Source organism: Labrus mixtus, chromosome 8 (genome assembly GCF_963584025.1).
Source record: "Labrus mixtus chromosome 8, fLabMix1.1, whole genome shotgun sequence".
NCBI classification, from domain to species: Eukaryota; Metazoa; Chordata; class Actinopteri; order Labriformes; family Labridae; genus Labrus; species Labrus mixtus.
This window is the reverse complement of record NC_083619.1, coordinates 15,443,854-15,469,619: the sequence shown is the minus strand read 5'-3', so window position 1 is coordinate 15,469,619 and position 25,766 is coordinate 15,443,854. Positions and strand designations below refer to the sequence as shown.

The following is a 25,766-nucleotide window of genomic DNA, read 5'->3' as shown; positions in this document are numbered from 1 at the left end:
CATAACCCTTTTTCTTTTTAATTGGTTTGGAGTACTATAGGTGGTTGCCTGGGGCAGAGGGACCGTGAGAGAGTTTTCCTGTCTAGATTGTTTGATGGATAATAAAGAAAGATAGCTGCCTGATGGGTTTTTCGCTCTCACACTCCACAAATAAGAATTTTACTATATTGCTAAGGTTAAGCATGGACAGAAGTGATTCTTATGAGGCTAATTAACATCATAATTGTATATTTTTTCTCGTTAGCAAGACTATAGTCTCGAAGGGGGGACTATGAAGTGTCTGAAGTAACTAGGACAGAGATAATATACTGCTCCTTTAAGTTTATAATGTATACATCTGGAGAGAATTTGTATCTGAAGGAGATTTTGGAGTCCCCTCAAGTTGAATGTTTACCTTAAGGTGTTGTGTAAGAGAATTGTCAAATATGGATGTGTTACATGATGTTTTTTATGACCCATGACGAAAAGCAGATGTTTAGGTGCATATAGGCGATTGTCTCTGTATGTTCGCGAGAGATCATTATTGGCTTCTTGATCCTCCTGGTCAGACGTGTCCAGTGACTCTGTTTCTTGCTTAAATAACAATTATACTCTTTGAAAGCAAGTCAGTCTCAACGGCAAATTTCTTCATCATCAAACATATCAACAACAAGGAAATCTACATCAAGAGCAAGAAGCAGAAGAGCTGAAACAAAGATTAAAGAGAGAGGAAGAAGAAGCTAGAATTAGAGCTCAACTGGAAGATGAGTTTACAGCTCTACAGAAGACTCGAGAAAAAGAAAAGAAGAATACAGTACTTGGAAGCAGTAAAAGGTCTCAATTCAGCAAGAGCAAAAATGCAGGTGTATGATCAAGTCAAGGCCACTGAAGAAGACCTGACAGACATTGTAGCGTATGAGGCAGGAGCAGACAACCAAGTGCCAACTCCCGCAAGACCTCTACCCCTACAAATGTTTCCAGAACTCGTCAAGGTGCTTGCAGGAGCTTTAAGTGACAACAGAATTCCAGTTCCTGAACCTGCAGTATTCGGTGGGCATCTATTGAAATACAAAGACTGGTAACTCTCCTTTGAAACACTGATTGACCAGAAGAACGTTAAAGACAAAGAGAAGATATATATGTAAGTGAACAAGCTAAGAATGCACTTGATGGCTATTTCCTACTTGAGACTGAATCTTCCTATGCTGCTGCTTTTGGAAGAAAGATTTGGAAATCCATTTACAATTGCAAAATCATATGGAGACAGAATTTGCAAAGCTGTTATGATTGACATAAAGGCATTGGAAATCTTGAACGACTGTAACGAAAGCAGAAAAAATATTTCAAAGTTACCAGATTGGCTAACAGTAAGTTGGAACAGAAAGGTTATTGAAGAAGAAGAGGAGAGAAACCAGTTCCCGTCATTCAGCCAATTTGTGAAGTTTCTGACAATGGAAGCAAAAGTTGCGTGCAACCCAGTCACATCATTGCAGTCACAGAGACAAGGTGAAGCTGAAAAGCCAAAATTCCAAAAATAGACACTTTTTGGAGCGAAGACACTGACCACAAGTTCTAATGAAAAGACATGTATAACATGCACATTCTGTAAGAAGAATGGTCATGATTTGCACAAATTCAGGAAGTTCATGGAGAAATCAGTGTCAGACAGAATCAGATTCATACAAACTGAAAAGATCTGCTTTGGTTGCCTCAAGTCAGTTCACCAATCAAAGAGCTGCAACAGTAGTGTTTGCAACATGTGCCAAAAGCATCAAGCCTTATGCCCAGCTAATAGACCTTGGGTGGAGTGTATTTGGCCATGTGAATCCACATGTTGACTACGGCGATGTTATCGGAATCAGTCACTGCATCAGGTTACACCAAGTGCAAGAAAATTCTAATGTCTACTACTACCCTCTTATCCAGCCCTTTTATGGAAAACCCCCAGGCATGCCAACTACTAAACCTCCAACCCCCACAACCGCCAAGCCCGGTAACCCTACAACAACCACTAAGCCGGGCATGAACACTCCCACTTCTAAACCAAGTGGCCCTGATCCTACAACAAGGCCAACCATTAAGCCAACAACTGCATCTTCCCCTTCAACTGCTCAAACGACAAAGCCCAGCAAATATCCAGGTCCAATGAATCCATTTTTGCCTTACTACCAGGCCCCTTTACGTTTCATACAAATCTAGTAAGGCAGGTAAACACCCAGTTGACCAGAAATGAATGCCCCAAACTGGCTACAAATCTGGACTCCAGCCTCGGTTGCACCTACATCCAGGCTTCAACTACTGGCAGCCTGGGCCCTGGTTTCCTCACTCCACAGGCCAAATTTGAATGGCAAAATTCTCAGCCATAATAACTCCAAAGGTAAGCCTTGCTAGTGATTTTATGATGTAGTTTAAATCTTTCAACTGGGTTTCTTAACCTTTTTGTAAGGTTCTGTGTCCTACCATACTGAGCAACAATATATATTTTAAAAAATAACTTTACGTTGGTCCCACTCATGCTTAATTTTTCTTTCAGTTTCTCTGCATTTGTGTGTCAAAGCTAATTGCAGGACCTATATGAATTCATGAAACTGGGTTATCACATAACTTCCTGGTAAAAGCAATACTGACTTCCTCTGAAAGAGCTACACTACACAGGTGGAACCGATTCGGCATAATTAAAAAGCAATCGATCTAGCCCGCCCTGCTTCTTCTGATTGGTTGTTGCAGAACCTGCTAACACTAATTGTTGCACTTCAAATAGCTGCAGCAAAGAGTTGATCTCCAGTTCTTACCATTTCCAGGAGTCACAACAGAATGATGCGAAAAGGAAAAAGGAGACGTGGTGCTGTTTACTTGGCTGCAGCTGTTATTTTTACATGTTATTTGGGGCAAACCATTGACTGTTACCGGTTGAAGGAAACAGAAAGAAGGGAAGAACGAAATGACCCTCATGCAGCCAAAACAGCAGCTGTCCAGGAGGGAAGAATTATTTTCGGGAGAGGTCTTGAGAAAGGGTCTGGCCTCGAGTCTCGGGTCATAGATGGAACCAAGAATACCTTCTCAAATGTTTCTACTGAAGATAAAGCTGCTTATCAAGCGGACTCTCCAGGTAAAAATATTTTTTTAAAGTCTTTTATGATATTAAATTGTTCGGCTCTTTTTATGGTGACTCTTGGAAAAATCACATGGTTATTTAATTAGTCCAATCAGGCTGGCCTAAAGGACGACCACATGATTCCGATGGCGGAGAATCATCATGGAAGCGTATGACACCCTCCCTGCAGTGTGGTGAGGACCAAATGAAGTTCAGAGCAGTGGGACAAGATGCTTCACAGTTTGCAGTGGACCAAGGTAACTTAAATAGGCTTTCGCTACCGCTGTGCTCTCATTATAAACTGTAGCCTATATCTTGATTGCACTCTGACTGAGAATTTGTCCAAATAGGAAAGGCACATCCAATGCCTCTGTCCCAAATCCCACCAACCTGTGGCTACACAATGCAAAGGAACCCTCTTGCACTTGTAATGTTGGTCCCCTATGATGGTTGCAACATGGTTCAAGAGGTAATTTTTTTTTTTCCTGAAATGCAAGATGTTGTGTACGGTGGGAAAATGATAACTCTGAAAGCAGCTATTTTCATATCATCTGCAACTATTTTCATAATCTATCTTCTAAAAAGCATTAAGAACCTGATTGGGGTCTGTATAGTATCCTGTTAAACTTTGATTATGAATTGGTAAATGGTTATTCTTGGGTGTTTTAGTTTTTGAAGCTCAATTGACTGTAATTCTGTTAATCTAATTCCAGTCCTAGTGTAACCCAGTGGTTTGCTTAACATTTTGAATTTTTTTTTCTCCACTGAAGGATGGGCATTATATGCTCCTAATGCGCTGGCGAGGAGTTCCAGTCGCCCTCTTGTGTCCATTTTACCCTCTGCCAGTCACCGCAACTCCATCGCCGATGTTTCCTTGTCCCTTCTTCCCACCTTGCGACCCTCTAGTGACTACTACTAAACCCACCACTACCAAAACTAAACCGACCAAAATGACCAAAACAAAACTGACCGATGCTGAACCGACCAAAACAAAACTGACCAATGCTGAACCGTCCAAAACTAAACTGACCAAAACTAAACCGACCAAAATGACTAAAACTAAATCGACCAAAATGACCAAAACAAAACTGACCAAAACAAAACCGACCAAAACTAAACCGACCAAAATGACTAAAACTAAACCGACCAAAATGACCAAAACTAAAACTAAACCGACCAAAATGACCAAAACAAAACCGACCAATGCTGAACCGACCAAAACTAAACCGACTAAAACTAAACCGACCAAAACTGAACCGACTAAACGGACCAAAACTAAACCGACCAAAATGACCAAAACAAAACCGACCAATGCTGAACCGACCAAAACTAAACCGACCAAAACTGAACCGACTAAACGGACCAAAACTAAACCGACCAAAATGACCAAAACTAAACCGACCAAAATGACTAAAACTAAACCGACCAAAACTAAACCGACCAAAATGACCAAAACTAAACCGACCAAAATGACCAAAACTAAACCGACCAAAACTAAACCGACCAAAATGACTAAAACTCAACCGACCAAAATGACCAAAACTAAACTGACCAAAATGACCAAAACTAAACCGACCAAAACTAAACCGACCAAAATGACTAAAACTAAACCGACCAAAACTAAACCGACCAAAACTAAACCGACCAAAACTAAACCGACCAAAATGACTAAAACTAAACCGACCAAAACTAAACCGACCAAAATGACCAAAACTAAACCGACCAAAACTAAACCGACCAAAATGACCAAAACTAAACCGACCAAAATGACCAAAACTAAACCGACCAAAACTAAACCGACCAAAATGACCAAAACTAAACCGACCAAAATGACTAAACCGACCAAAACTGAACGGACTAAACGGACCAATGCTGAACCGACCAAAATGACTAAAACTAAACCGACCAAAATGACCAAAACTAAACCGACCAAAGCGACCAAAACTAAACCGACCAAAATGACCAAAACTAAACCGACCAAACCGACCAAAACTAAACCGACCAAAATGACTAAAACTAAACCGACCAAAACTAAACCGACCAAAATGACTAAAACTAAACCGACCAAAACTAAACCGACCAAAATGACCAAAACTAAACCGACCAAAACTAAACCGACCAAAATGACCAAAACTAAACCGACCAAAATGACTAAACCGACCAAAATGACTAAACCGACCAAAATGACTAAACCGACCAAAACTGAACGGACTAAACGGACCAATGCTGAACCGACTAAAACTAAACTGACCAAAACTAAACCGACCAAAATGACTAAACCGACCAAACCGACCAAAACTAAACCGACCAAAATGACCAAAACTAAACCGACCAAAATGACCAAAACTAAACCGACCAAAATGACTAAAACTAAACCGACCAAAATGACCAAAACTAAACCGACCAAAATGACCAAAACTAAACCGACCAAACCGACCAAAACTAAACCGACCAAAATGACCAAAACTAAACCGACCAAAATGACCAAAACTAAACCGACCAAAATGACCAAAACTAAACCGACCAAAATGACCAAAACTAAACCGACCAAAATGACTAAAACTAAACTGACCAAAACTAAACCGACCAAAATGACCAAAACTAAACCGACCAAAATGACTAAAACTAAACCGACCAAAATGACCAAAACTAAACCGACCAAAATGACTAAAACTAAACCGACCAAAATGACTAAAACTAAACCGACCAAAACTAGATGTACTAAAACTAAACGGACTAGACCGACTAAATGGACTAGACGGACTAGACCGACTAGACGGACTAGACCGACTAGACCGACTAGACGGACTAAATGGACTAGACCGACTAGACGGACTAGACCGACTAAATGGACTAGACCGACTAGACCGACTAAATGGACCAGACCGACTAAATGGACTAGACCGACTAGACGGACTAAATGGACTAGACCGACTAAATGGACTAGACGGACTAAACCGACTAAATGGACTAGACCGACTAGATGGACTAGACCGACTAAATGGACTAGACGGACTAAACCGACTAAATGGACTAGACCGACTAGACGGACTAAACCGACTAAATGGACTAGACCGACTAGACGGACTAAATGGACTAGACCGACTAAATGGACTAGACGGACTAGACCGACTAAATGGACTAGACCGACTAAATGGACTAGACGGACTAGACCGACTAAACGGACTAGATGGACTAATCGGACTAGACCGACTAGCTGCACTAGACCGACTAGATGGACTAGACCGACCAAAACTAAACGTACCAAAATGACTAAACCGACCAAAACTAAACGGACTAATGCTGAACCGACCAAAACTAAACCGACCAAAATGACTAAAACTAAACCGACCAAAATGACTAAAACAAAACCGACCAAAACTAGATGTACTAAAACTAAACGGACTAGACCGACTAAATGGACTAGACCGACTAGACGGACTAAATGGACTAGACCGACTAAATGGACTAGACCGACTAGACGGACTAAATGGACTAGACCGACTAAATGGACTAGACCGACTAGACCGACTAAATGGACTAGACCGACTAGACGGACTAAATGGACTAGACGGACTAAATGGACCAGACCGACTAGACGGACTAATCGGACTAGACCGACTAGCTGCACTAGACCAACTAGATGGACTAGACCGACTAAATGGACTAGACCGACTGGACGGACTAAATGGACTAGACCGACTAAATGGACTAGACCGACTAGACGGACTAAATGGACTAGACCGACTGGACGGACTAAATGGACTAGACCGACTAAATGGACTAAACCGACCAGGACTAAAACTAGATGTACTAAAACTAGACACACTAAACGGACTAGACCGACTAAAACTATACTGACCCATCACACTAAAACTAAACCGCCCAAAGTTAAATATCATGCACAACATTATATGCCTCCCAATTATAATTTTCCCCATCCCTGATAACACCAGAGCCATTAACAACTACGGAGGAGCCTACTACCACACCCTCTGCAGTGGACCCCCCTCCAGCACCGACACAGCCTTGACCACATTTTCATCCACATGCTGATGTTCCTCAGTTTCCGTACATGCCATATCCACCTCCCTAGCCCCTACCGTACCCCCCTCCTCGAGTGTAACATGTAAAGTGTCCTAGTAAATGGTTTGACAAACAAGTGATATGTCTCATCTGTTTATTTGACCTCTAACTGCCAATGAGAGTTTGTACTTATATTCTTTTCAAACCTTAAAGGGCTATTTGAGACTTGTCTACATGGTGGCACCATGGCTCAACACATTTCTTTTCTAAAATACTATCAATAGTTGTGTGAACAAGCTCTAAAGGATATTGAGTTGCATTGCACATCTGTTGTCAATGACGTGGGCTTGAACATAGCCAAAAGGTTAGGGGGCTTACTTTTTGCCACTAGTGTGTTTGCCTGAAGGTGCTTTAGCTGACCACATCACCCTCTGTATGGTGCTTTATGTTTCCTTAAACTAATTGCTACCTTCATCAGCAGGTCTTATAAACATGTCATCTTCCATCTCACTGTCATTTTGTCATCTCTTATTCCAAATGAAAACACATATCTTTCCTGCTTTATGTCCTTTAGAAAACAGTTTTCAGAATGAAGGAAAAAATTATTCTAATGAGTGGAAGACAAAGTTACCTGAGAATTATTGGAATATATTTCCATGTTCCTTGTATGCTGCTGTTCCTCTTTTAGCTTAGAATTTCTCTACTCCACAGATTTTAATACTGAAACCCTGGTTTGAGTATCAATTGCCTATCTTTGTAATCAAGTCCAAAATGTATTTAAATTTACTGTATATGTTTGAAAGTATGTGGATTTTTTTTTTTTAAGTCCTAATGTATATCCCACCTAGGAAATACATATTAAATGGAGTTGTGTTACTCCTATTACATGTTTCAAACAACTGTTATTTTAGCTATGGCCAAACACACTTCTGAAGTGTGCGATATAAATTAAGTTGCCTTGCCTTTGGCACAAACATACTGAGTGACACATGCCTTATGGTTTATACCAGGAACCACCATTTTTGTTTTGGATGAGCTTATGCAGGAGTTGCATCATGAAGTTTATTTGCACAAAATAGTATGTTTACTTTCGCTCTTTTGTCTCGACCCTTATTAAGCATCACATAGACCTATTACATAAAACTAATACAAACTAAACTAAAACTGTTGATTTAAAAAAATAAACACTAAACTAACAAACTAGCATTAAAAACTAATTCAAACTATACTGAAAAAAGTTAAAAAAAAAATAAATAGAATTCAGCATTCTTGTGTTTCTGTTCATAACTTATGATGGCAATGAAATTAAAGGATAGCCAAGGGCGGGCACTAAAAAAACAATGTGCAGTAATCATTCCTGCTTGTAATGCTACACTTAAAGGTCCCATATTATGCTTTTTCTGGTTTTATATGCTCTTTAGTGTGTTTTCCAAGTGTCCTGTGCATGTTTAGGCACATCTATTTGCAAAAATTCAAAGTCCGCGGAAACACGGCTTCTCCTATGTCCTCCTGTTAGCTGTAGCATTAGCCGCATGTAACGCTCGGTTCTAGCCCCCCTCGATAAAAATTTGTCAGTCTGAAGTCATTGTCAGTGTGAGATCACTGATCTAAGCCCATTGGCTCGTTGTGGCAAGCCCAGCAGCTCATGATGCACCCCTGTTAACTTCTGTAGCACGCCCACGATGTGCCATAGCCTGCGGTAGCACAGTAGTGCTAAGGTGCTAATGTTTATGCTCCCCTCGGACGGAGCCAGTGGCTGCATTCCTAATGTTGTAAAAGAGGCGGGACATTTCCGAGAACCGTGCTGAGCAACTGACCAATAACGACAGAGCGGATCGGCAGACCAATCAGAGCAGACTTGGCCAACGTGGGGCTCTGCAGTGTGGGCTCAGCAGAGCGTAGCTGACGGACTCAGAGCGGAGAGGGAGCAAGGAGGAGCAGTACATGAAAACAGACACTTTTTTCGGACTTTAGTTATTGTGAACGTATAAAAGTAGGTACGTAGATTAAATATACGAACCCCAAAAAGGGCATAATATGGGCTCTTTAAAGTAGAACCAAAAATAACAAAGAAAGGACACAAAACATGTATCTAAACATGCTGGATGGGGGACTTAACTCCAAATTTAAGACTTTAGGGCCAAACATCACTGAATGTAATTATTCCCCAACCTAACTGCAAAATGACCAATGAAACAAACACAGCTGTGAAGTATTGACCCGAGATGTCTAATAACCCATCAAAGGGTTCTAATCAACACACCTATTTTTTGTGATGTGAAAACAGGTGATAGCATTTGACCTGCTGATTCCCTGGTGCCAATTTAGGCCCAGTATTTAAAGTCGTGACAGGAGTTGTATCTCCTGCATAGCGAAGTGGTCCCCATCTGCTCTGTGTGGGTTTCTCCAGGATGGCGTTTGAAGATGGCAGTGGTTGTAGCTCACGTCACACTATGGCAGTCATGTTTACCCTGTGCTGTTTGAGTTTTACTTCTTACTTTTCTGCCAGGTTAACCATTTTAATCTTCTTAACAGAAATGTAATGTTGTAGTCAGAAACTAAACCGAAATAGCCTGTATTGATCTAGTGTTGACTTCTTTACTCCTAAGGGATGTTTGAGCAGACATCAAAACTGGAGGACAACATGGCCATTGAAGCAGCATGGCAGCGCTTGAATCCTTCCCTGCACTCTAGTACAGAGAAAATGAAGTTTAGAGCCAAGGGACCTGGAGCTGGTGACTTGCGGCTAGACATGGGTAAAGTAACAAACCCAAGCTTGTATATTGTGACTTTTACAACGGTTGGTGCATGACTGGTTAGTATGGAATAATAGTCTTCTCCCTTCTTAGGCAAAGCTGGGTGCCTGCCTTTGATTGAGGTGCCCAAGACCTGTGGCTACTCACTGAAGCAGAATGCACTGGGCTTAGTCTTGGTGGTACCCTATGATGGCTGCAATGTGATACGAGGGCTATGTTTTAATTACTATTAAATGGCTAAGAGCGTTGTGTAGTTCATTGGAACATGCCAGGCATTTGGACGCATATTTCATTCACTCCAAATAATTGCTGCAGTTTATTTCCTTATGAGACTTTTTTTTCGTAATAGTAGCTGTCTTAAAATGAGTGTTTTGTCAAGAGTAGCTTTATTGATAAAGTTAAAGTAAGCTCTAATGAATGCTGCACTTTGGCTATGTGTATTCATCTGTTTGGTTGTTCTTGTTTCAGGATGGAAATTACATGTTGCCAATGGCTTTGTATGAGATTTCAATTAACGTCTCGTGTCCTATGTCAACAACTTATGCTGCATCTTCTTCCAATACCCTCAAATCTCATCAGATGCTCCAGACACTTCCTTCCACTCTTGGGCCCTGGAGCCTGCACTGTCATAGGTGACAAGCAAACCATCCCATGTACGATCCATATTCCTATTGGGGAAACTATTATTACATGAATATGATGCAGCCAGCCCAGACTGCTGCTCAAACTACTACCATCAAGCCTGACACCACCACAACTTTGACTACCAAGATGCCTGAAACAACTGTGAAGCCCAAGCCACCTTCACACAACCATCCTCAAATGCTGCCCCCTCCATATCCATACTATTACCCTTACTACTACCACTTCCACCAGTGAAGACCACTGCAGCAACCGCCACTACAAATGGACCTACCACCACAGCCAAAATGACCACCACTTCCTCACCGAAGACTCAAAAACCACCACAGCCCTATTATCCGTACTTTCCCTACCACTAACCAGTTGGACAGCATTTGCCAGGAAACCCTGAGAATTCTAATGTCTCCTTCAACCCTCTTATCCAGCACTTCTATGGAAAAAACCCCAGGCATGCCCACTACTAAACCTCCAACTGCCAGTCCTGGTAACCCTACAACAACCACTAAGCCGGGCATGAACACTCCCACTTCTAAACCAAGTGGCCCTGATCCAACAAAGCCAACCATTCAGCCAACAACTGCATCTTCCCCTTCAACTGCTCAAACGACAAAGCCCAGCAAATATCCAGGCCCAATGAGTCCATTTGTGCCTTACTACCAGGAACCATTTATTCCATATGTTTCGTACAAATCCAGTAAGGCAGGTAAACATCCAGACCAGAAATGAATGCCCCAAACTGGCTACAAATCTGGACTCCAGCCTCAGTCGCACCCACATCCAGGCTTCAAGTACTGGCAAAAATCTCAGCCATAATGACTCCAAAGGTAATCCTTGCTAGTAATTTTATGATTTAGTTTAAATCTTTCAACTGGGTTTCTTAACTATTTTATTTTTTTGTTTCAGGTTCTGTCCTACTACTGAGCAACAATAAACTGGTTTAACCTTAAGTTGGTCTCACTCATGCTTCATTTCTTACATTTTCTCTGCATTTGTGTGTCAAGCTAATTGCAGGACCTATATGAATTCACGACACTGGTTTATCACAACTGCCTGGTAAAAGCAATACTGACTTCCTCTCAAAGACCCTTGATGTTTTAATTGAGGACTACAATGCTATTGTGCAAAAAATGGTTCAAGTGTGCGATCACAATACGTGCCTTAATTACACAAAATTCTAACCTGAATGTACAGTGTCCATATCTCAAGGCTCCCTTAAACAGTTGAAAAAGCTTGCACTAATGAAGGATCCTGAGCAGGTAATCCCATTTTCTCAAAGTGGTAAATGTATCTGTCTCTATGCACTTCAGAAAAATGGGGTAGAGAACACACTGCTTTTAAAGCCTTGAGGGAAGTAATGTTGCATGCCTGAGTTGTTTAATCCCCTTAAATGGTGAAGATTAAAATGTGAAATGTCATGCAGATTCTGCTCATTCACCTAGGTCATCTCTTACTGCTCAACTAGAGCTGCCAAAGGCAGTGTTGTACCTACCTGCCAGGGAATAGAAGCAACCCCATTGATGTGATGCAGAGCTCCACATTTTAAACTCCTTAATCACATTCTTCAAATCCTTCTTTGTAACTTGTTTTTATTTCTGCAAAACCCTCAGTCCCATACAGCACATACACACATCCCCATTCTGTCTGTTCCTATATATTTCCACATGGTGCTCTTTCCTCTGGGCACCCACTGACGATGGACACACAAATATACACGCACCATTGAAACTGCAAGAGCTGTGTAAGCAAGGACGCATGCCTGTATTTATTCCATTTCACTTCAGTGTTATTTGGCTGGAATTATGGAGCCCTCATTTCGGAGAAAGCTCTAGTCTGCAAAGGACAAAGAAATGCTCAAAACCATCCTTTCAGAGGTCATATTGCCTCTGTCCAGCATGGGCGAAGGGTTGATGTGTTATACAACACTCTGCTTATTTCTGTATTACAAGTGCTGGGTTTGGATTTACATTTTATTTGGAGAACCTTGCACTAGATTATGAAGGTGAGTCCTATTTTTACTTATTCAATTTACCACTGGTTTTAATTTAGAATGAAAGATGCATTACATTTTGTAATTATCTTGAGCAGAATTGTATGTTTGAAACTAAAGTCAAAGACTGAAACAACACAGACTAGGAACATGTGATTTATATATTAATTTAAATGACTGAGAATGTTGATATACAAATGTTTAAGCCAATTCTTATATGTATCTACTTTCTTATCTGCATGATCACAGGGAATAATAAAGGTTGATACAGACAGCTTTCAACAGATCTCTTCTCCGACCCTAACATTTGCTCCAACTACTTCATACAGCTTGTGATGGACGACTATGATGTAGACATGGATGAGGAAGAGGAGAGAGAGGCATCCATTAATAAGGCCAAAGAAGGGCATTGGTGGGACAACTGTGAAGATGATTGCACACAAAACCAGACAGGAGGAAGAGGCTGCATGGTTAACAGCCGCAGTTGGGCCGAGGAGCTCCAGGATATCTTCGCACCACAGGCAGAAGACTATTACAGTGGAGGGCGAGTCAGACTGTCCAGCATCTCGGTGAGCCCTGAGTTACTTCATCTTAGTACATTTGTTCTGACAAAGTCAACTGAATCTTTGGACTACGAGGAAACAGAATGAGACAGGACAAGTCATGTGGAGTGAGCACAACTTCTTAAAATATATCAGAAAAGAAAAAAACCCACAAACAATCCTCAGTAAAAGTAAAACGTACTAATGTGATGACAAAACCCAAATAGTACATGAATAAATGAATGTATAAATGCTCAGAGAAATAAAAAAAAGGCTAAAATGCTGATGAAATTTGGCATCTGATGCTGATAAAGAATGACTGATGACTCAAAAATGTTTTGCTGCTTGATTCCACTGCTGCAGCCTGGGAACTAATTGCTATTATGTGCATACTTGTGTGTGTGTGTTTTCATTTGCATGTGCAAGCATGCTCACCCTGTGCTTCCTCATTTATCTTCCAGCTCATCACACTTGAATCTGTGAAGTGGAATTGGGGCTGGAGGAGATTCCTTAAGAGATAACATAAACAACACAATGTTCAACAACAAAAAAATCACTGCTCTGCTCTGGAGTAGATACAGACGCCATGTCAGTGCTGTTAAAAAAACGCTGACATTTACTAGAAGAGCTGTTATTGATTGAGCTCTGGCCCCCTTAATGGTTTTGTTTTCCAGGGTTGCAGTCTCATTTGTCAGCCTTAGCTTATCTTATCCCTCACTTTGCCATGCAACCGATCATATGCCTTTTTTCCCCTGTTAATTGATTGGGTCAAGTCTCTTCTCATCAGGACATGTATTCCTGGCAGGTTCCATTTGGTTGTTATTTGGTCTTATTTTAAATTTAAAAACAATCCTGATAATGAGGCCAGGTCTAAGCAAACATGGAAGATGGAGGAAGAGATATCACATCAGGAGAGAAGTGGCAGCACTGAGCAGCTCTGTCTCATCCTTTCCCTTTCCATCTCCTCTGCTTCCGTCTCTTCCCACTCTTTCCTCTTCTTTTCCCTCATTCCTCTCCTCTCCTCTCCTCTCCTCTCCTCTCCTCTCCTCTCCTCCTGCTGCCTTTCCCCCTCCCCTTACTGCTCTTTTCCCTCCCTCCCTCCCTCACTCGCTCGCTCGCTCGCTCTCCTGCTCAGAGCTGCAGTATATGAGCGGGTCTCCTGGGTCTAGCTTCACCGCAGTGTAGAGAAGGGCAAGGCTGCTGTTTTAGTACAATGCAATGAAGGATGGTGCACCAGGAGAAACGCATTTACCAGGTGTGTGGATTTATGTCTCTATCTGTTAGTGATTCAGAGGGGGTAGTATATGTGGCATGTTATTTTCAGGTATACATGATAGGTTTCCATCATGGGTGAGCTGCTGTAGATGAATCAGCCATTATGGACGACTGGATGTGTGATTGTGAAGGGGTGTGGGTGTGTTCAATATGTGATATTTCCCTGTTCATCTCTGTGTTTTTATATATGCTCAGCACAATTCAATATAATTTAATATATTGTATCATTTTCATGTATATAATCATACACCATGCTTGTTTAGATTTTCAATAATTAAATTCTTCATGATTAATAGATATCATGAGGGGCTTTTGCAACACCTTATACTTTCAGTTGGGAGGTTGTGTATGAATTCATTAAAGTCGACATGCGACTGTCTGAAGTGGATAGGCAGGAAGAAGAACATTGGCTGGGCAAGTGAAGGCGATCAACTGTGATTTATGCTCTTACATCACAGCCTCATGATAATCTAATGATGTGCCACAAAAAAGGAGAAGAGGCGTTTCAATGGGCTGGTTTTAAGGTTATTTTGAAACAGATGCATGACATAGGAGAAACATCCCTAAATTTGGAGTTGTTATACAATGGTTGCTGGTGATGGAGTGTGTGTCACATGCTCACACACACACAGAGGCAGGCGGCCTTACATGAAGGCACTATGAACAATCTCAGGATAAAAAATACCTACACCGTGGTGCAAGATAAAGAAACCATGTGATTTGCTTGGTCATTCTGTGCAATATTTAATGACAAATGGGGGATTGCCAGACTTTGGATTTGTGTACCAGTAACATAGCGCTGCTCAAATGACCTTAAAATGTTTGTAGTTGACATAAAAGATCATAGGGCAGCTCCAGAGGGGAAGAGATAAGAGTAATGATTCATGAATACAAAATCTGATTAGGCTGAGGAAAAAAACAGAAGAGGAAAAAGGAGAACATAAAAGTAACAGTGGAACAGTGGACAATGGACATTCTAGACACTGGGAGCAAAAGTAAATAAACATCTGAAGCTTTACAGAAACAAATAGGAGAAGAGAAGACATGTACAGTATGTGGGTGTGCTAAGCAGCTAGAGGAATGCTATGGTTTTATGAACGAAAGGCACAAGATGCTTCTGTTTAAGCAATTTTACAGTAGAGAAAGGCTGCTGTCCTGACAAGTGAGCAATTACAGACAGAAACAATCATTTTAACAATACATATCCAACATCTTTAGAACATTAAAGCTATAACTCCTCTTTAGATCCGGTGGAAACAGTTCAGTAATATTTCATCCATTTTGAACGTGAAAAACTGGCTACCATTAATGAGGATGGAAGCTGCCACGTTCATTCATCCATCTATGTTCAGTACCAGCTCACCTTTACGCATGACTTATCTATCACACGATGTATCAATGTATAGATCAGGACAGGTGGTCAGTCTATAACAGACTGTCAGGTGTCCCTCTTAAATCAGCTTCACATTAAGTCTAGTTTCTATGGCCTGTAAAAATAGACTAACAAGATATCCTGTTTTCTGTGTTTGTCAGGCTGTAAATCTCACAACTATTTATATTCAATATATTGAGGTCAGCTACTACTACTATGTCTGTAGATGTAATTTCAGCTCATATTAAAAAGGGAAAAACAGATTATGCTTTGTTAACATACAATATAATAGTATGTACAGTGTCCTACATGAGCCCACAGCTGGATTATTCTTATGTGTGAAATGCAGCAAATTGGATTGTGTGACTTTGCTACATTAAATCCTGCATAATCACAATTTCCTCCTCCATATTTTCCCTTCCCTCTTTTTCTTTCATCCTACTCCTCCTCATTACCAGAAAGTGCATAATTTGTGGGACAATACATGTATTTACAGCTTTCATTTAAACAGCAAACTGCACACCCAGATTACTTTTTCTTCTCATGAATAATTCCCCGTTGGTCAATCAGGCAAAGGTGGAGTTAAAGCAGCAGCGGTTTTAATAATATTCTTCATGTTTTGTTCTATGGCAGGCTCAGAGGAATGAGAGAGAGTCCATCAGGCAGAAACTTGCCCTTGGCAGTTTCTATGACGACGAGCCAGTCATCTACACCAGCTGCAGTAAGAACGGCCAGTCCTCCCGGTGGGTTTGGATCCAGTGTGTGTTTGAGTGTGTTACCGTTTTGATCAATGTAGCCTTTTGAAGCCTGGGACCAATATTTTTTGTGTTTTAGCTCCTGACAGCTGACACTTTAGATCTTTAGAATGTTCTCACAGAATTTATTCTTAGCTGGTTGGCAGGGATACAGTGAGATATGCCCTAGATCAAATGAATAATTGATTCACAGAAAACATTTATCTATTTTAATCTCTGAATTTTAAATCAATCTTTGGTTTTGCAGACTTTGTATGTTGCTTTGATAAAGAATATCCTCATATTGACTGCATAACAGGCAAATACACAACTTTCAATCATAAATCTCTCCAATACATTGACAAATCAATATTACTCTTATTCTCTATTGTTAATAAATCCATGTATGTCTTTGTAGAACATCTGAACACTCGAGATTTCAGTGGCCTTTATTTTTTGTGGATTAAAAAAGTTAAACATTTTTAACTATATTATCACAACGCTGTGATGATGTGTTGCGAATGAACTCACTGGCCTTCTTTTTAGAATCTGTAACACTGGGCACCACATGGTAAATACATGCAGTTATATGGCAGCCCAGGGGAGGGAGCTGTTCAGTGGCTCAGTTTAGCTATGAATAACTTTAAGATAAGACAACAGAGATTAGAGAGATTAAAACTAATGGGATTCATTTGATGGCTCGCTGTTGTCACATGCACACGACAGTAAATGACAGTGTGTCCTTTGGGGCAACCTGTTTAGAAAGATGAAGTCATGCAGCAGAGAAGTCGTGGTACATTATAATTTTAGATAATAAAAGAAATGATCCTTTGTCTGTGTGTCGACTTGAAACTTTGTTCTATACCTCGTATAGAGAATGAGTGTCTCATGAAATGAAAGCCATGTTATGGTGCACAGTCAATCCAAAGGAAGTGGCATTGGACTAAACATTAAAAAAGGTGGTTACTCTCACAAGCAGAACAAAGACTGTTGAATATAGAAAGAGTACGCAAAGGGGGAGGGGGGGTGGTATGGCGGTTAACCTTTGTTGTGTGCTATGCTGCTCAGACAGAAACATGAAAACAGAAAAATGATTCCCCAACTTCATGAGTCAGACATATGTGGAAAATTGTCACAATGGGATAGACTTTAGCCATTCATGCCAAAATACGATATTTCCCATTAAAAAATGTGCCTATAACTTAAAGGCTTTATATGCAATTTTTTTATCTAGCAGATGTCGCCCTTGAGCACCAGCATGAAACTGAAACAACTCACGGTGCATTGTTGTGTTAGCATGCTAATGCTAGTATCTTCACACTGCATGTTAATTTTCCCGAAATGAGCGTGACCTAGAAACACAGTTAAGTAGTGAGTAAAGTATGTTATTCTTCTTTTCTCTAGTCCCTCAATTAAACAACTTTTATACACGAGGGGAGGAGTCAGCCGTCGTCCCGGCGATATAAACAAACTGAAGATAGGACTCGGAAAATTCGGAAAACATCACAGACAGTGGGACTCGGGTGTTACACTCATTGTAGACAGTCATTACTCACAGAGTTATTTTCAGAGGATATACTTGATTTCTATTATATTTAAGTGTGAAAAATCACATATAAAGCCTTTAACTAGCTAAAAAACACATTCTAATATCTGTCATCATGTACAACTCCTTTAAAGTCTTTTGTTCTACATTTACATTCAGTGTTTTATAGTTTGTATTGGAAGTGAGCTATTCATTTGCCAGTCACCTCTACTACAATGTGACTGTCATAGAGTATATCTTTATAACTGCAATGATTTAAAGTTTTTAAATGATTTTCAATTTATTGGATATGACACACACTAGGATGGTGACAAATGAAACCAAACCATGAACTCAAAGTAAGGGAAATAATCTCTGCATGTTATTTAGGGTTTGAGCACATGCAAACACAAGAGTTGCATTACATCAGAGCCATTATGTTTAACCAAAGCAACTACAGCTCCAATACAATCTGCTTTCTTTTCATCACAGCCTCGACCTTCAAAGTTACTTTAAGGCACTTTGACGGAGTGGGTGTTTAGATCAAACATGCTGTTGGGGAAGTGTAGTTCCTTCTTATGATCCTGAAAGAAGAAGTGATGCCTAGTATGAGTCTGGGGCTGGGATTACAGTCATGTGACCTCCAATTGTGGTACAGGTGCACCCTCTCGAATGTAGTTTGGGGTGGAAACTCCAACACTTCCCTATCTGGTTTATGAGGTCTAGTTGAAGTGATTGTTCTCATCCTGTAGTAGTGGGAGGTTACTTTTTGTGTTGTTTGGTTCTTTCAGTCAGAGTGTCATGATCTGGAATTGAATGAATAGAGTTTTGAGCTTTTGGAAAAGCTGAGGTTTGAGGTTTTACTGCCGTGGAACTTCTGGTGTTTCACCTGCTTTAATTTCATGATTAGGTAATCAACTTTGAAATAGCTTCCTGGCCAGAAGTATATGGACGCCCAAGCGTATTCTGTATTGACTTTTGCCTTATCTGTCATATTCTTGTCATATATATAATTCCAAAACTATGGTGATTAAAATGCTGTTATTAAAGCATCTGTACTTCAAAGAAAGTTTCTTCTAATTGCAACCAAGCTGTGTGCATTTTCTTCCTATTCAGTAAAATTGCATTAGTAAAGCCAGAATGGGTACCATAGTTAACGGTAAAGGCCGAGGATTGCATTGGAGGTTACAGTTCTTCCTAATGATGGAGGTTAGGAGTTGCATGGACCCCATTATATCATGCTATTTATTCAGATGCATTAAAATTGTCCTTAATTAAAACAAAGGGTCCTGGCCTATAATGTAAAACAAAAAACAGAGATCTTCGCCCACTTACGTATGTGGTCAACAATTATAATATTGGCTGAAAAAATGTGTTTCCGGCTATAATTACCTCCTTCCTTTCTTGTGGATTTGTCTGCTTTTCGCCTTCGGAATCAATGAAAACACTTGGCTTTGTCTTGCATCAAAAAACAGCAGTGCTTCATTGTCGATGTCCCAGGATTTTTTGTGCAGAGTTCAGTACAAATATACAGCAAACTTTTTGATGATATTTTTTTTTAAATAAAATTCCCCAAATTTCACCTCATGCACTTGATCAAAAGTTTCTAGTGGTTGTGCCTCGTGTCCAGATATTTCCTAGCATTTCCACTTGAAACTTATTTCTTCATAATAATGTAATGTGAACATTTTATTTTGCTACTTTTCATTATTTGATTTAGGATCATCCATCTCTGATATAGTATAAATCTAAAATCCTACCAAGTCCCAGATGTTGGGATTTCTTTCATCTAAACTGTTTTTGTTTTAATGTGTGAACAAAATTAGTCCAATCATTCAGTAATTTCTATTTTGTCTCCAAAAGTTTCACTTTGACTTGGGAGAAATTTTGAGTCTATCCATCCACTGAAGATCAACATTTCATCCCTCATGTTGTTCACTCTTTGTATTTCTCAGACTGCAGAGTGGGGTGAACCTGCAGGTGTGTTTCGTGAATGACAGCAGCAGTGACAAAGACAGCGATGCCGAGGACAGCAGGACAGAGACAAGTTTGGACACACCACTATCCCCCGTGGTATGCATACAGAGTAATCTCTGTGTTTTTGTGTTTGTGTGTACCTGTTTCACCCCACTACTAACTGTTCAAAGAATCTCATGCAACACCATATCGGCAGTAACATCATGAAATCACTCAAATCTTACATTACTTCTTCTCCAGAGCAAGCAGAGCTCATCGTTATCAGACCGAGACACGGCAGAGGAGGACTCAGACCCGTTGGATGACTGCAGTGGGTTCTGGCGGGTGCAGCGGAGACTGCAGGAGGAGGCCCGGGTGGCGCTGGCTCTGGCTCGACCTATGGCCCGCATGCAGGTGGAGGTGGAGAGGCAAATCCAACTGCACAGACGTTCACCTGTGGCTGACCTGGTTAGTCAGTGAGGAAGAGAAATACAGACCTGTGTGTGTGTGTGTGTGTGTGTGTGTGTGTGTGTGTGTGTGTGTGTGTGTGTGTGTGTGTGTGTGTGTGTGTGTGTTTGGAGCTCTTAATTCCTACTTCCATAAAAAAATATTTCCTTGGTTTGTAATGGTGTTTTTGTGTGAGGGACATTAGAAGAAACCCATTGATTACGAGTTAAAAAAAACCCAGCAAATATGTCTCATGTTGACCAGTAATGCATCTTTGCAAACCCATATCGAAATGTATCAAGGATCCTCACAGATCAGATATCCAGCAGACTTTGATCCATATTGAGCAATACTCTATAAATCTTTCTTCACTATCTTTGCAGTAATATTTTTGGCTATGTGCATTTTCATATACATATGCAGCTTCCCCATCTGCCTCACATCAGCGAGTGCTTGATGAAGAGGAATCTGAGACGAGGGGACATGAGGGATATGAGTCTAGGACAGCTGCAAGTCATCACAAATGACTTACACTCACAGATCCAGAGTGAGTATCACACACACAAGAGCAAACACACAAGCATGAAGAGGTAAGTCAGGTTCAAACAGGAATTAACGAAATATGATTCCCCTCTGTATATGAAATATGAAATCAACAATAATGCTGGGGAAATTGCTTTCTTCACATTGAAATATGAAATTGTCTTACCTCTTCTCCTCTCTTCCTGAATCAAACACAGGCTTAAATGAGGAGCTGGTGCAATTGCTGCTGATAAGAGATGAGCTGCATGTGGAGCAGGATGCCATGCTGGTGGACATAGAAGACCTCACCAGGTGAAGCTCCCTTTTTTCTGTCTTCATCATTCTGTCTGCAATATGAATTTGAAGATGTGATTGATATTCTGTGCCGGTTCTAACGTACTCCATGTCTTTGTTGTCACAGGCACGCTCACAGCCATCAACGGCACCAGGCAGAGAAAGCTATGTCTAAATAAACACACCCTGTCTACACTTGTGTTCATCTGCACGCCATCATACCTCCTGCTCCATGGACTGTCACCAGTGTTACTAATAGACTTCATCTGTGCTGTTTGTGGAGAGAAAAATCCACAATTTACTGTGATATTAACACACAAGCACACACATAGTGTTATGCACCACAGGATGAAGGAAAGAGGACACCTTCTATAAGAAGCCGAGTGATCAGTGCTCTCTGTTTGGACAGGCTGTGTAGGCTGTTTACTCACCAATGGGCACGCTCAATCACACATCATTTCATAGAATCTTTTCCTTCATAGCCTTGATTTACCTCCTCAAGATTTCGCACGGTGACTTGTAGGGGCCACACCTGTCTTCTTTAGTTTGTCTTTATAATAATCAAGCTGATTGATCTATTCATCTTTAGACTACTGTTCACATATTACATTTCTTTCACTAAAAGCACTGTGCCATTGCTGTTTAACACTGGAATTCACTATTAGACATATAAATATATACAGTGTGGGCTGTTGCAATAAAAAAATACAAAAGAGAGGACTTTGCAGGATTGTTTAGACACAAAAGTAAATGTAACTGAATAGCTGCTATAGGTTAAAACTGCTTTAAAGATTGATTAAGAGCTAAACTATTGAAATTTATGGAGTTTTTGTAATGTAAAATGGATCTATCTACTTGGTATAACAGACAAAATGACAAAATATTGGTTAAATATTGATATTAGGATATAGGGCTATAGAAAAAGTTGAATGAAAGACATGTTAAACACCTCCTAAAGAATAATATGCATCTGTTTGGTTATGATCAATTTACTGATGCCAAAAATACCACCAACTATAATATACTAATCATAGCCTCAACATATATCTATTTTATCTGTTTAGAGACTGGAGCTTTATAGGCGCACTGTATGTAATTGTTAAAAGATACTTTATTAAAAGGATAAAGAACATGCCTTGTTGGCAGTGTTTAAATGTTTTCACTCGCACCTTTTTAAAAATGTCACTTATCACAAAAATTAAACATTCTTTTTTTAATGTATGCTTCATGGTAACTGTACTGTGTACTGATTGTAAAAAAAAAAAAAAGAGGAAAGATCATGTAATAAATGTTTCAAGTGTGTGAACGTGGTTTTTATTTAACTTGTTTCACCAGACTCAATTTACGTTTCATATTCCTGCTAATTCTGTGTGCGTAGATGACAGCAACAACAACAAAAAAATTGACTGATAACACAAACAGAGACAATGATTCATTGAGTGCACCTTGGGAGAATGAGTCTGCTCTCATTCACAGATTCAGAGTTGCATAAAGGTCAAGGTCTGGTTTCCCTTCACATTCACACTTTTTGACACCAATGTAACTGAGTTTTGTGTAGTTTTGTGTAGAACTACAGCAAGTGGTAATTATTGACTCTGGTTATAAAAATAAAACTCATACACTCATCATCGAAAAAAGAAAAACTGCAAAATTATTTTGGATTGATATTAATTATGATTTCAGTTTAATGTAACATATAATGCCTTCACTTTCTTTTTTGGGAATGTAAACAATGAAAAGAAACTGGTGAACCTCACCAGTGTGTGTTAATTCCAGTTTCACCATGAGCATTTAGTGCTAAATGGGGGGGACCTTACAACCCTGACTCTGCTCTTTCAATTTACAGTTAAGTGTCAACACATTGGTTTACAGAGGGGGAAAACCCTTTGTTCAGTCTGGGTATAAAATACTTAAGGATGTTTGAGTTCAGTCAGTCACACCAAAGAAAATCTTCAGTTTTGTCCAAGATGGCCTGCTTCAAGCTCTGTGAGTATCATTGCACCCTGACCGAATGTTGTGTTCTTTATAGCAAGTATTTAAAACTAGAGATTAACTTCGGTAACTATTGTTTTTTCTGCTTTTGTCAGATTTCTCTCCTTCACTGCTGCTGCTGGTGCTCGCCTGTCCTCTGTGGCAGGTCAGCCAGTCCGTGCCAGTGATGAGTCAAGGTCCACTGATGGACTCCTGTGTTTTTTATGCACAGACACTTCTACAGAACATCACTGAAACTCTCACACAGGTGGGCAAAAGTCAACAAGATTCATTTGTACACGTTCATCTTAAATGTGTGTTCAACTCAAAGTGTAAAAACTCTCTTCCTTTGTCTAGAAAAACCTGTTCAGTGGAATGGACTGCTCCCAGCAGAGTGTGGAGATGAACACAGAGACCAGCACTGCCACTGTGTGCACACCAACGGTAAGTAACTCAAGGCACTTTATTTAATATTGTTTCTTCAAATAAAAGTAATAGTTTTTAAACCGTATTTGATGTGGCACATAAAGCTCCATTTTATGTCCATATACATTGAATGAGCTTGTTTGACACTGTCTGTCTCACAGGAATCAACATGCGTGAAGTCAGAATTCAACCAGGTAGGTTGTGCTCTAATCCTATAAATAAAAAATACATGTAAAAAGCTTTATTATTGTTCATACTTCTGCTTGATGAAAGCCAAATTGTCAAGTTTTTAAAATGTACACATTACATACACAAGGAGAAAACCATAAGTAGAAATTACTCACCTTGACACATAGTTAAGCAGCTTCTTTTGGCAGTTAGCTTCAGCGGCCTGATTAGTAACTACAAAAAAGTGCAATCTAATACTACTATAATACAACTATTCAGTCATAAAATCCACTCGTATGCTGCTTGAGATGTTCAGTTTTTTGCTGCATTCGTAATAGAAGTGTAAATAACGTGATATGTTTAAGTACTGAGCTCATTAGCTATAGCAGGACTTAATATATAATAGTTTCCAATGTTCTGAGGCCAATCATTTTAAACTGCTCTGTTTATTACTTTCTCAAGTACAACAATACTTTTAACTTGAACCTTTATTATACATTTGATTGATTAACATATTTCAGACTGTAAGAACTAAAACCAGAAATTATGGGATTGTAAATATAGATGTTAAGCATGACAAGACAAGCATGTCTTTTTAGGACTGTGTAGAATTCTATATAGTAAACCTAATACCATATACTGTATATCGTGATTATTTCCTTTGTGGTTTTTCCATCAAGGAGTTGTGTCTGACAAACATCAATGAAGACCTGCATCATTACTACAAATTTCTATCTGCTCAGCCGGATCCTGACAACTTACTCGGCCGATCTGTTCTGCTCAGCCTCAGGGAACTCATGGAGGTAAACTCATTGTTTAAATCACTGACATTATTCATCAATGTTGTATAATACTATGTGGAGCCACTCTTACATGGAACAAAAACTGCAGGCCTCTGGTTGTTATGTGCACATAAAGCTTTGAAAATTGACATATCTTGTATAGGTAACCATTAAAGAAGTCATTTTGTGTCAAAGATGTTACAAGTGTTATTTCTTCTCAACAGAACTGCTTTCAAAGGTCTCTGCCGAGTGTTTTGGCTTCAGTGGAGGTAAGAGATCTCTTAATGTACTTCAATGTTTTACGCGACCTTGTGTCTGATTTTTCAATGAACTAATTCTTCTTCTTCTTTGATTTCAAGTTTGTAAACATAACTAATAAAAAATCTCTTGGCACGTCATTTTAAAATATAGAAATAGTTTTTATTGTCAATAAATCAATCATAGAGTTTCCAACTTTTTCTCTTCTTAGGAAGAACGTTGAACTTGGCGTAAATAATTGATAATTTCTCTGTTTCTTCCAGACAACTGAAGAGTCCTTTGAGAAAAGGTTGAGTCTCTGCAAAGTGCTGAAGGGCTTCTATGTCCGCATCATCACGATCAACAGAGTCATTTCATACATACACTCTGGGGAACACACTCAATGATTCCTCCAGTTCTAACAGAGAACATCTTTATACACAAGTTAGATTAATTAGTTATAACTCGTGTTACATTCAAGTAACCCAGTTGTGACAGAAAACACTTCTAAACCTCTCGAGAGTAAATATTTATCATTGTTATGTCGTCATTATATGAGCTTATATTTGACATCAAGATGGTGTGTTAAAACTTAGTCAATTCACAGACTATTTTATTTATTTAATAATATTTTTTCCCATTTGGGATTATTTATTTTAAACTATTTATTGTCATGTTGTTCACTTGGTTCTAAGAATCACCAAATAAAGTTATTTTTCCTGCATGAATCCTGCTGCTTGGATATTTTTTTACTTTGATTACTAAAACAAGTATTGCTGTGGTCTGATTTGTGTTTTATTCTCCTTAATAAAGGGAATCTACAGTGACAGCTAATGCATATTGATCAAATTCATCTATACAATGTCTTTTTCCAAACTGAGAGATTAATAAAATAACAAAGTCATAAAACAATACTGTATGTGGTTTAAAGATAACATTATGGTATTCTTTTACTTACAAGATGCTACAAATAAATTAAAATAAAATGATGCTTTAAGTGTATTTTCAGACCCTGGTTGGAAGTTCTTGTG

General features: G+C 39.6%; 3 protein-coding genes and 2 long non-coding RNA genes across 5 annotated transcripts; all 5 read left to right on the top strand.

Annotated features, from left to right (window-relative positions):
- The first annotated feature begins 2,742 nt into the window (after positions 1-2,742).
- Positions 2,743-7,129, top strand: LOC132978529 (uncharacterized). Its single transcript, XM_061043733.1, has 5 exons — positions 2,743-3,088; positions 3,181-3,330; positions 3,424-3,542; positions 3,844-4,085; positions 7,030-7,129. The coding sequence occupies exons 1-5, from the start codon at positions 2,794-2,796 to the stop codon at positions 7,127-7,129; spliced, it is 906 nt and encodes a 301-aa protein (XP_060899716.1). The 5' UTR covers positions 2,743-2,793.
- A 2,453-nt stretch (positions 7,130-9,582) lies between these two features.
- On the top strand, positions 9,583-10,000 carry LOC132978461 (uncharacterized). Its single transcript, XR_009673924.1, has 3 exons — positions 9,583-9,608; positions 9,709-9,855; positions 9,949-10,000. It is a non-coding gene; the product is annotated as an uncharacterized LOC132978461 (long non-coding RNA).
- A 1,069-nt stretch (positions 10,001-11,069) lies between these two features.
- LOC132978462 (uncharacterized) lies at positions 11,070-11,444 on the top strand. The gene is made up of 2 exons (XR_009673925.1): positions 11,070-11,321; positions 11,401-11,444. It is a non-coding gene; the product is annotated as an uncharacterized LOC132978462 (long non-coding RNA).
- A 2,679-nt stretch (positions 11,445-14,123) lies between these two features.
- On the top strand, positions 14,124-22,453 carry LOC132979115 (schwannomin-interacting protein 1-like). The gene is made up of 7 exons (XM_061044640.1): positions 14,124-14,281; positions 16,307-16,416; positions 19,888-20,005; positions 20,150-20,356; positions 20,759-20,882; positions 21,076-21,169; positions 21,279-22,453. The coding sequence occupies exons 1-7, from the start codon at positions 14,252-14,254 to the stop codon at positions 21,328-21,330; spliced, it is 735 nt and encodes a 244-aa protein (XP_060900623.1). The 5' UTR covers positions 14,124-14,251; the 3' UTR covers positions 21,331-22,453.
- A 507-nt stretch (positions 22,454-22,960) lies between these two features.
- On the top strand, positions 22,961-25,688 carry zmp:0000001127 (uncharacterized). The gene is made up of 7 exons (XM_061044641.1): positions 22,961-23,137; positions 23,239-23,390; positions 23,480-23,566; positions 23,710-23,742; positions 24,397-24,519; positions 24,723-24,767; positions 25,020-25,688. Exons 1-7 carry the CDS (start codon positions 23,068-23,070, stop codon positions 25,140-25,142), a joined length of 633 nt encoding a protein of 210 aa, XP_060900624.1. The 5' UTR covers positions 22,961-23,067; the 3' UTR covers positions 25,143-25,688.
- Positions 25,689-25,766: the final 78 nt, after the last annotated feature.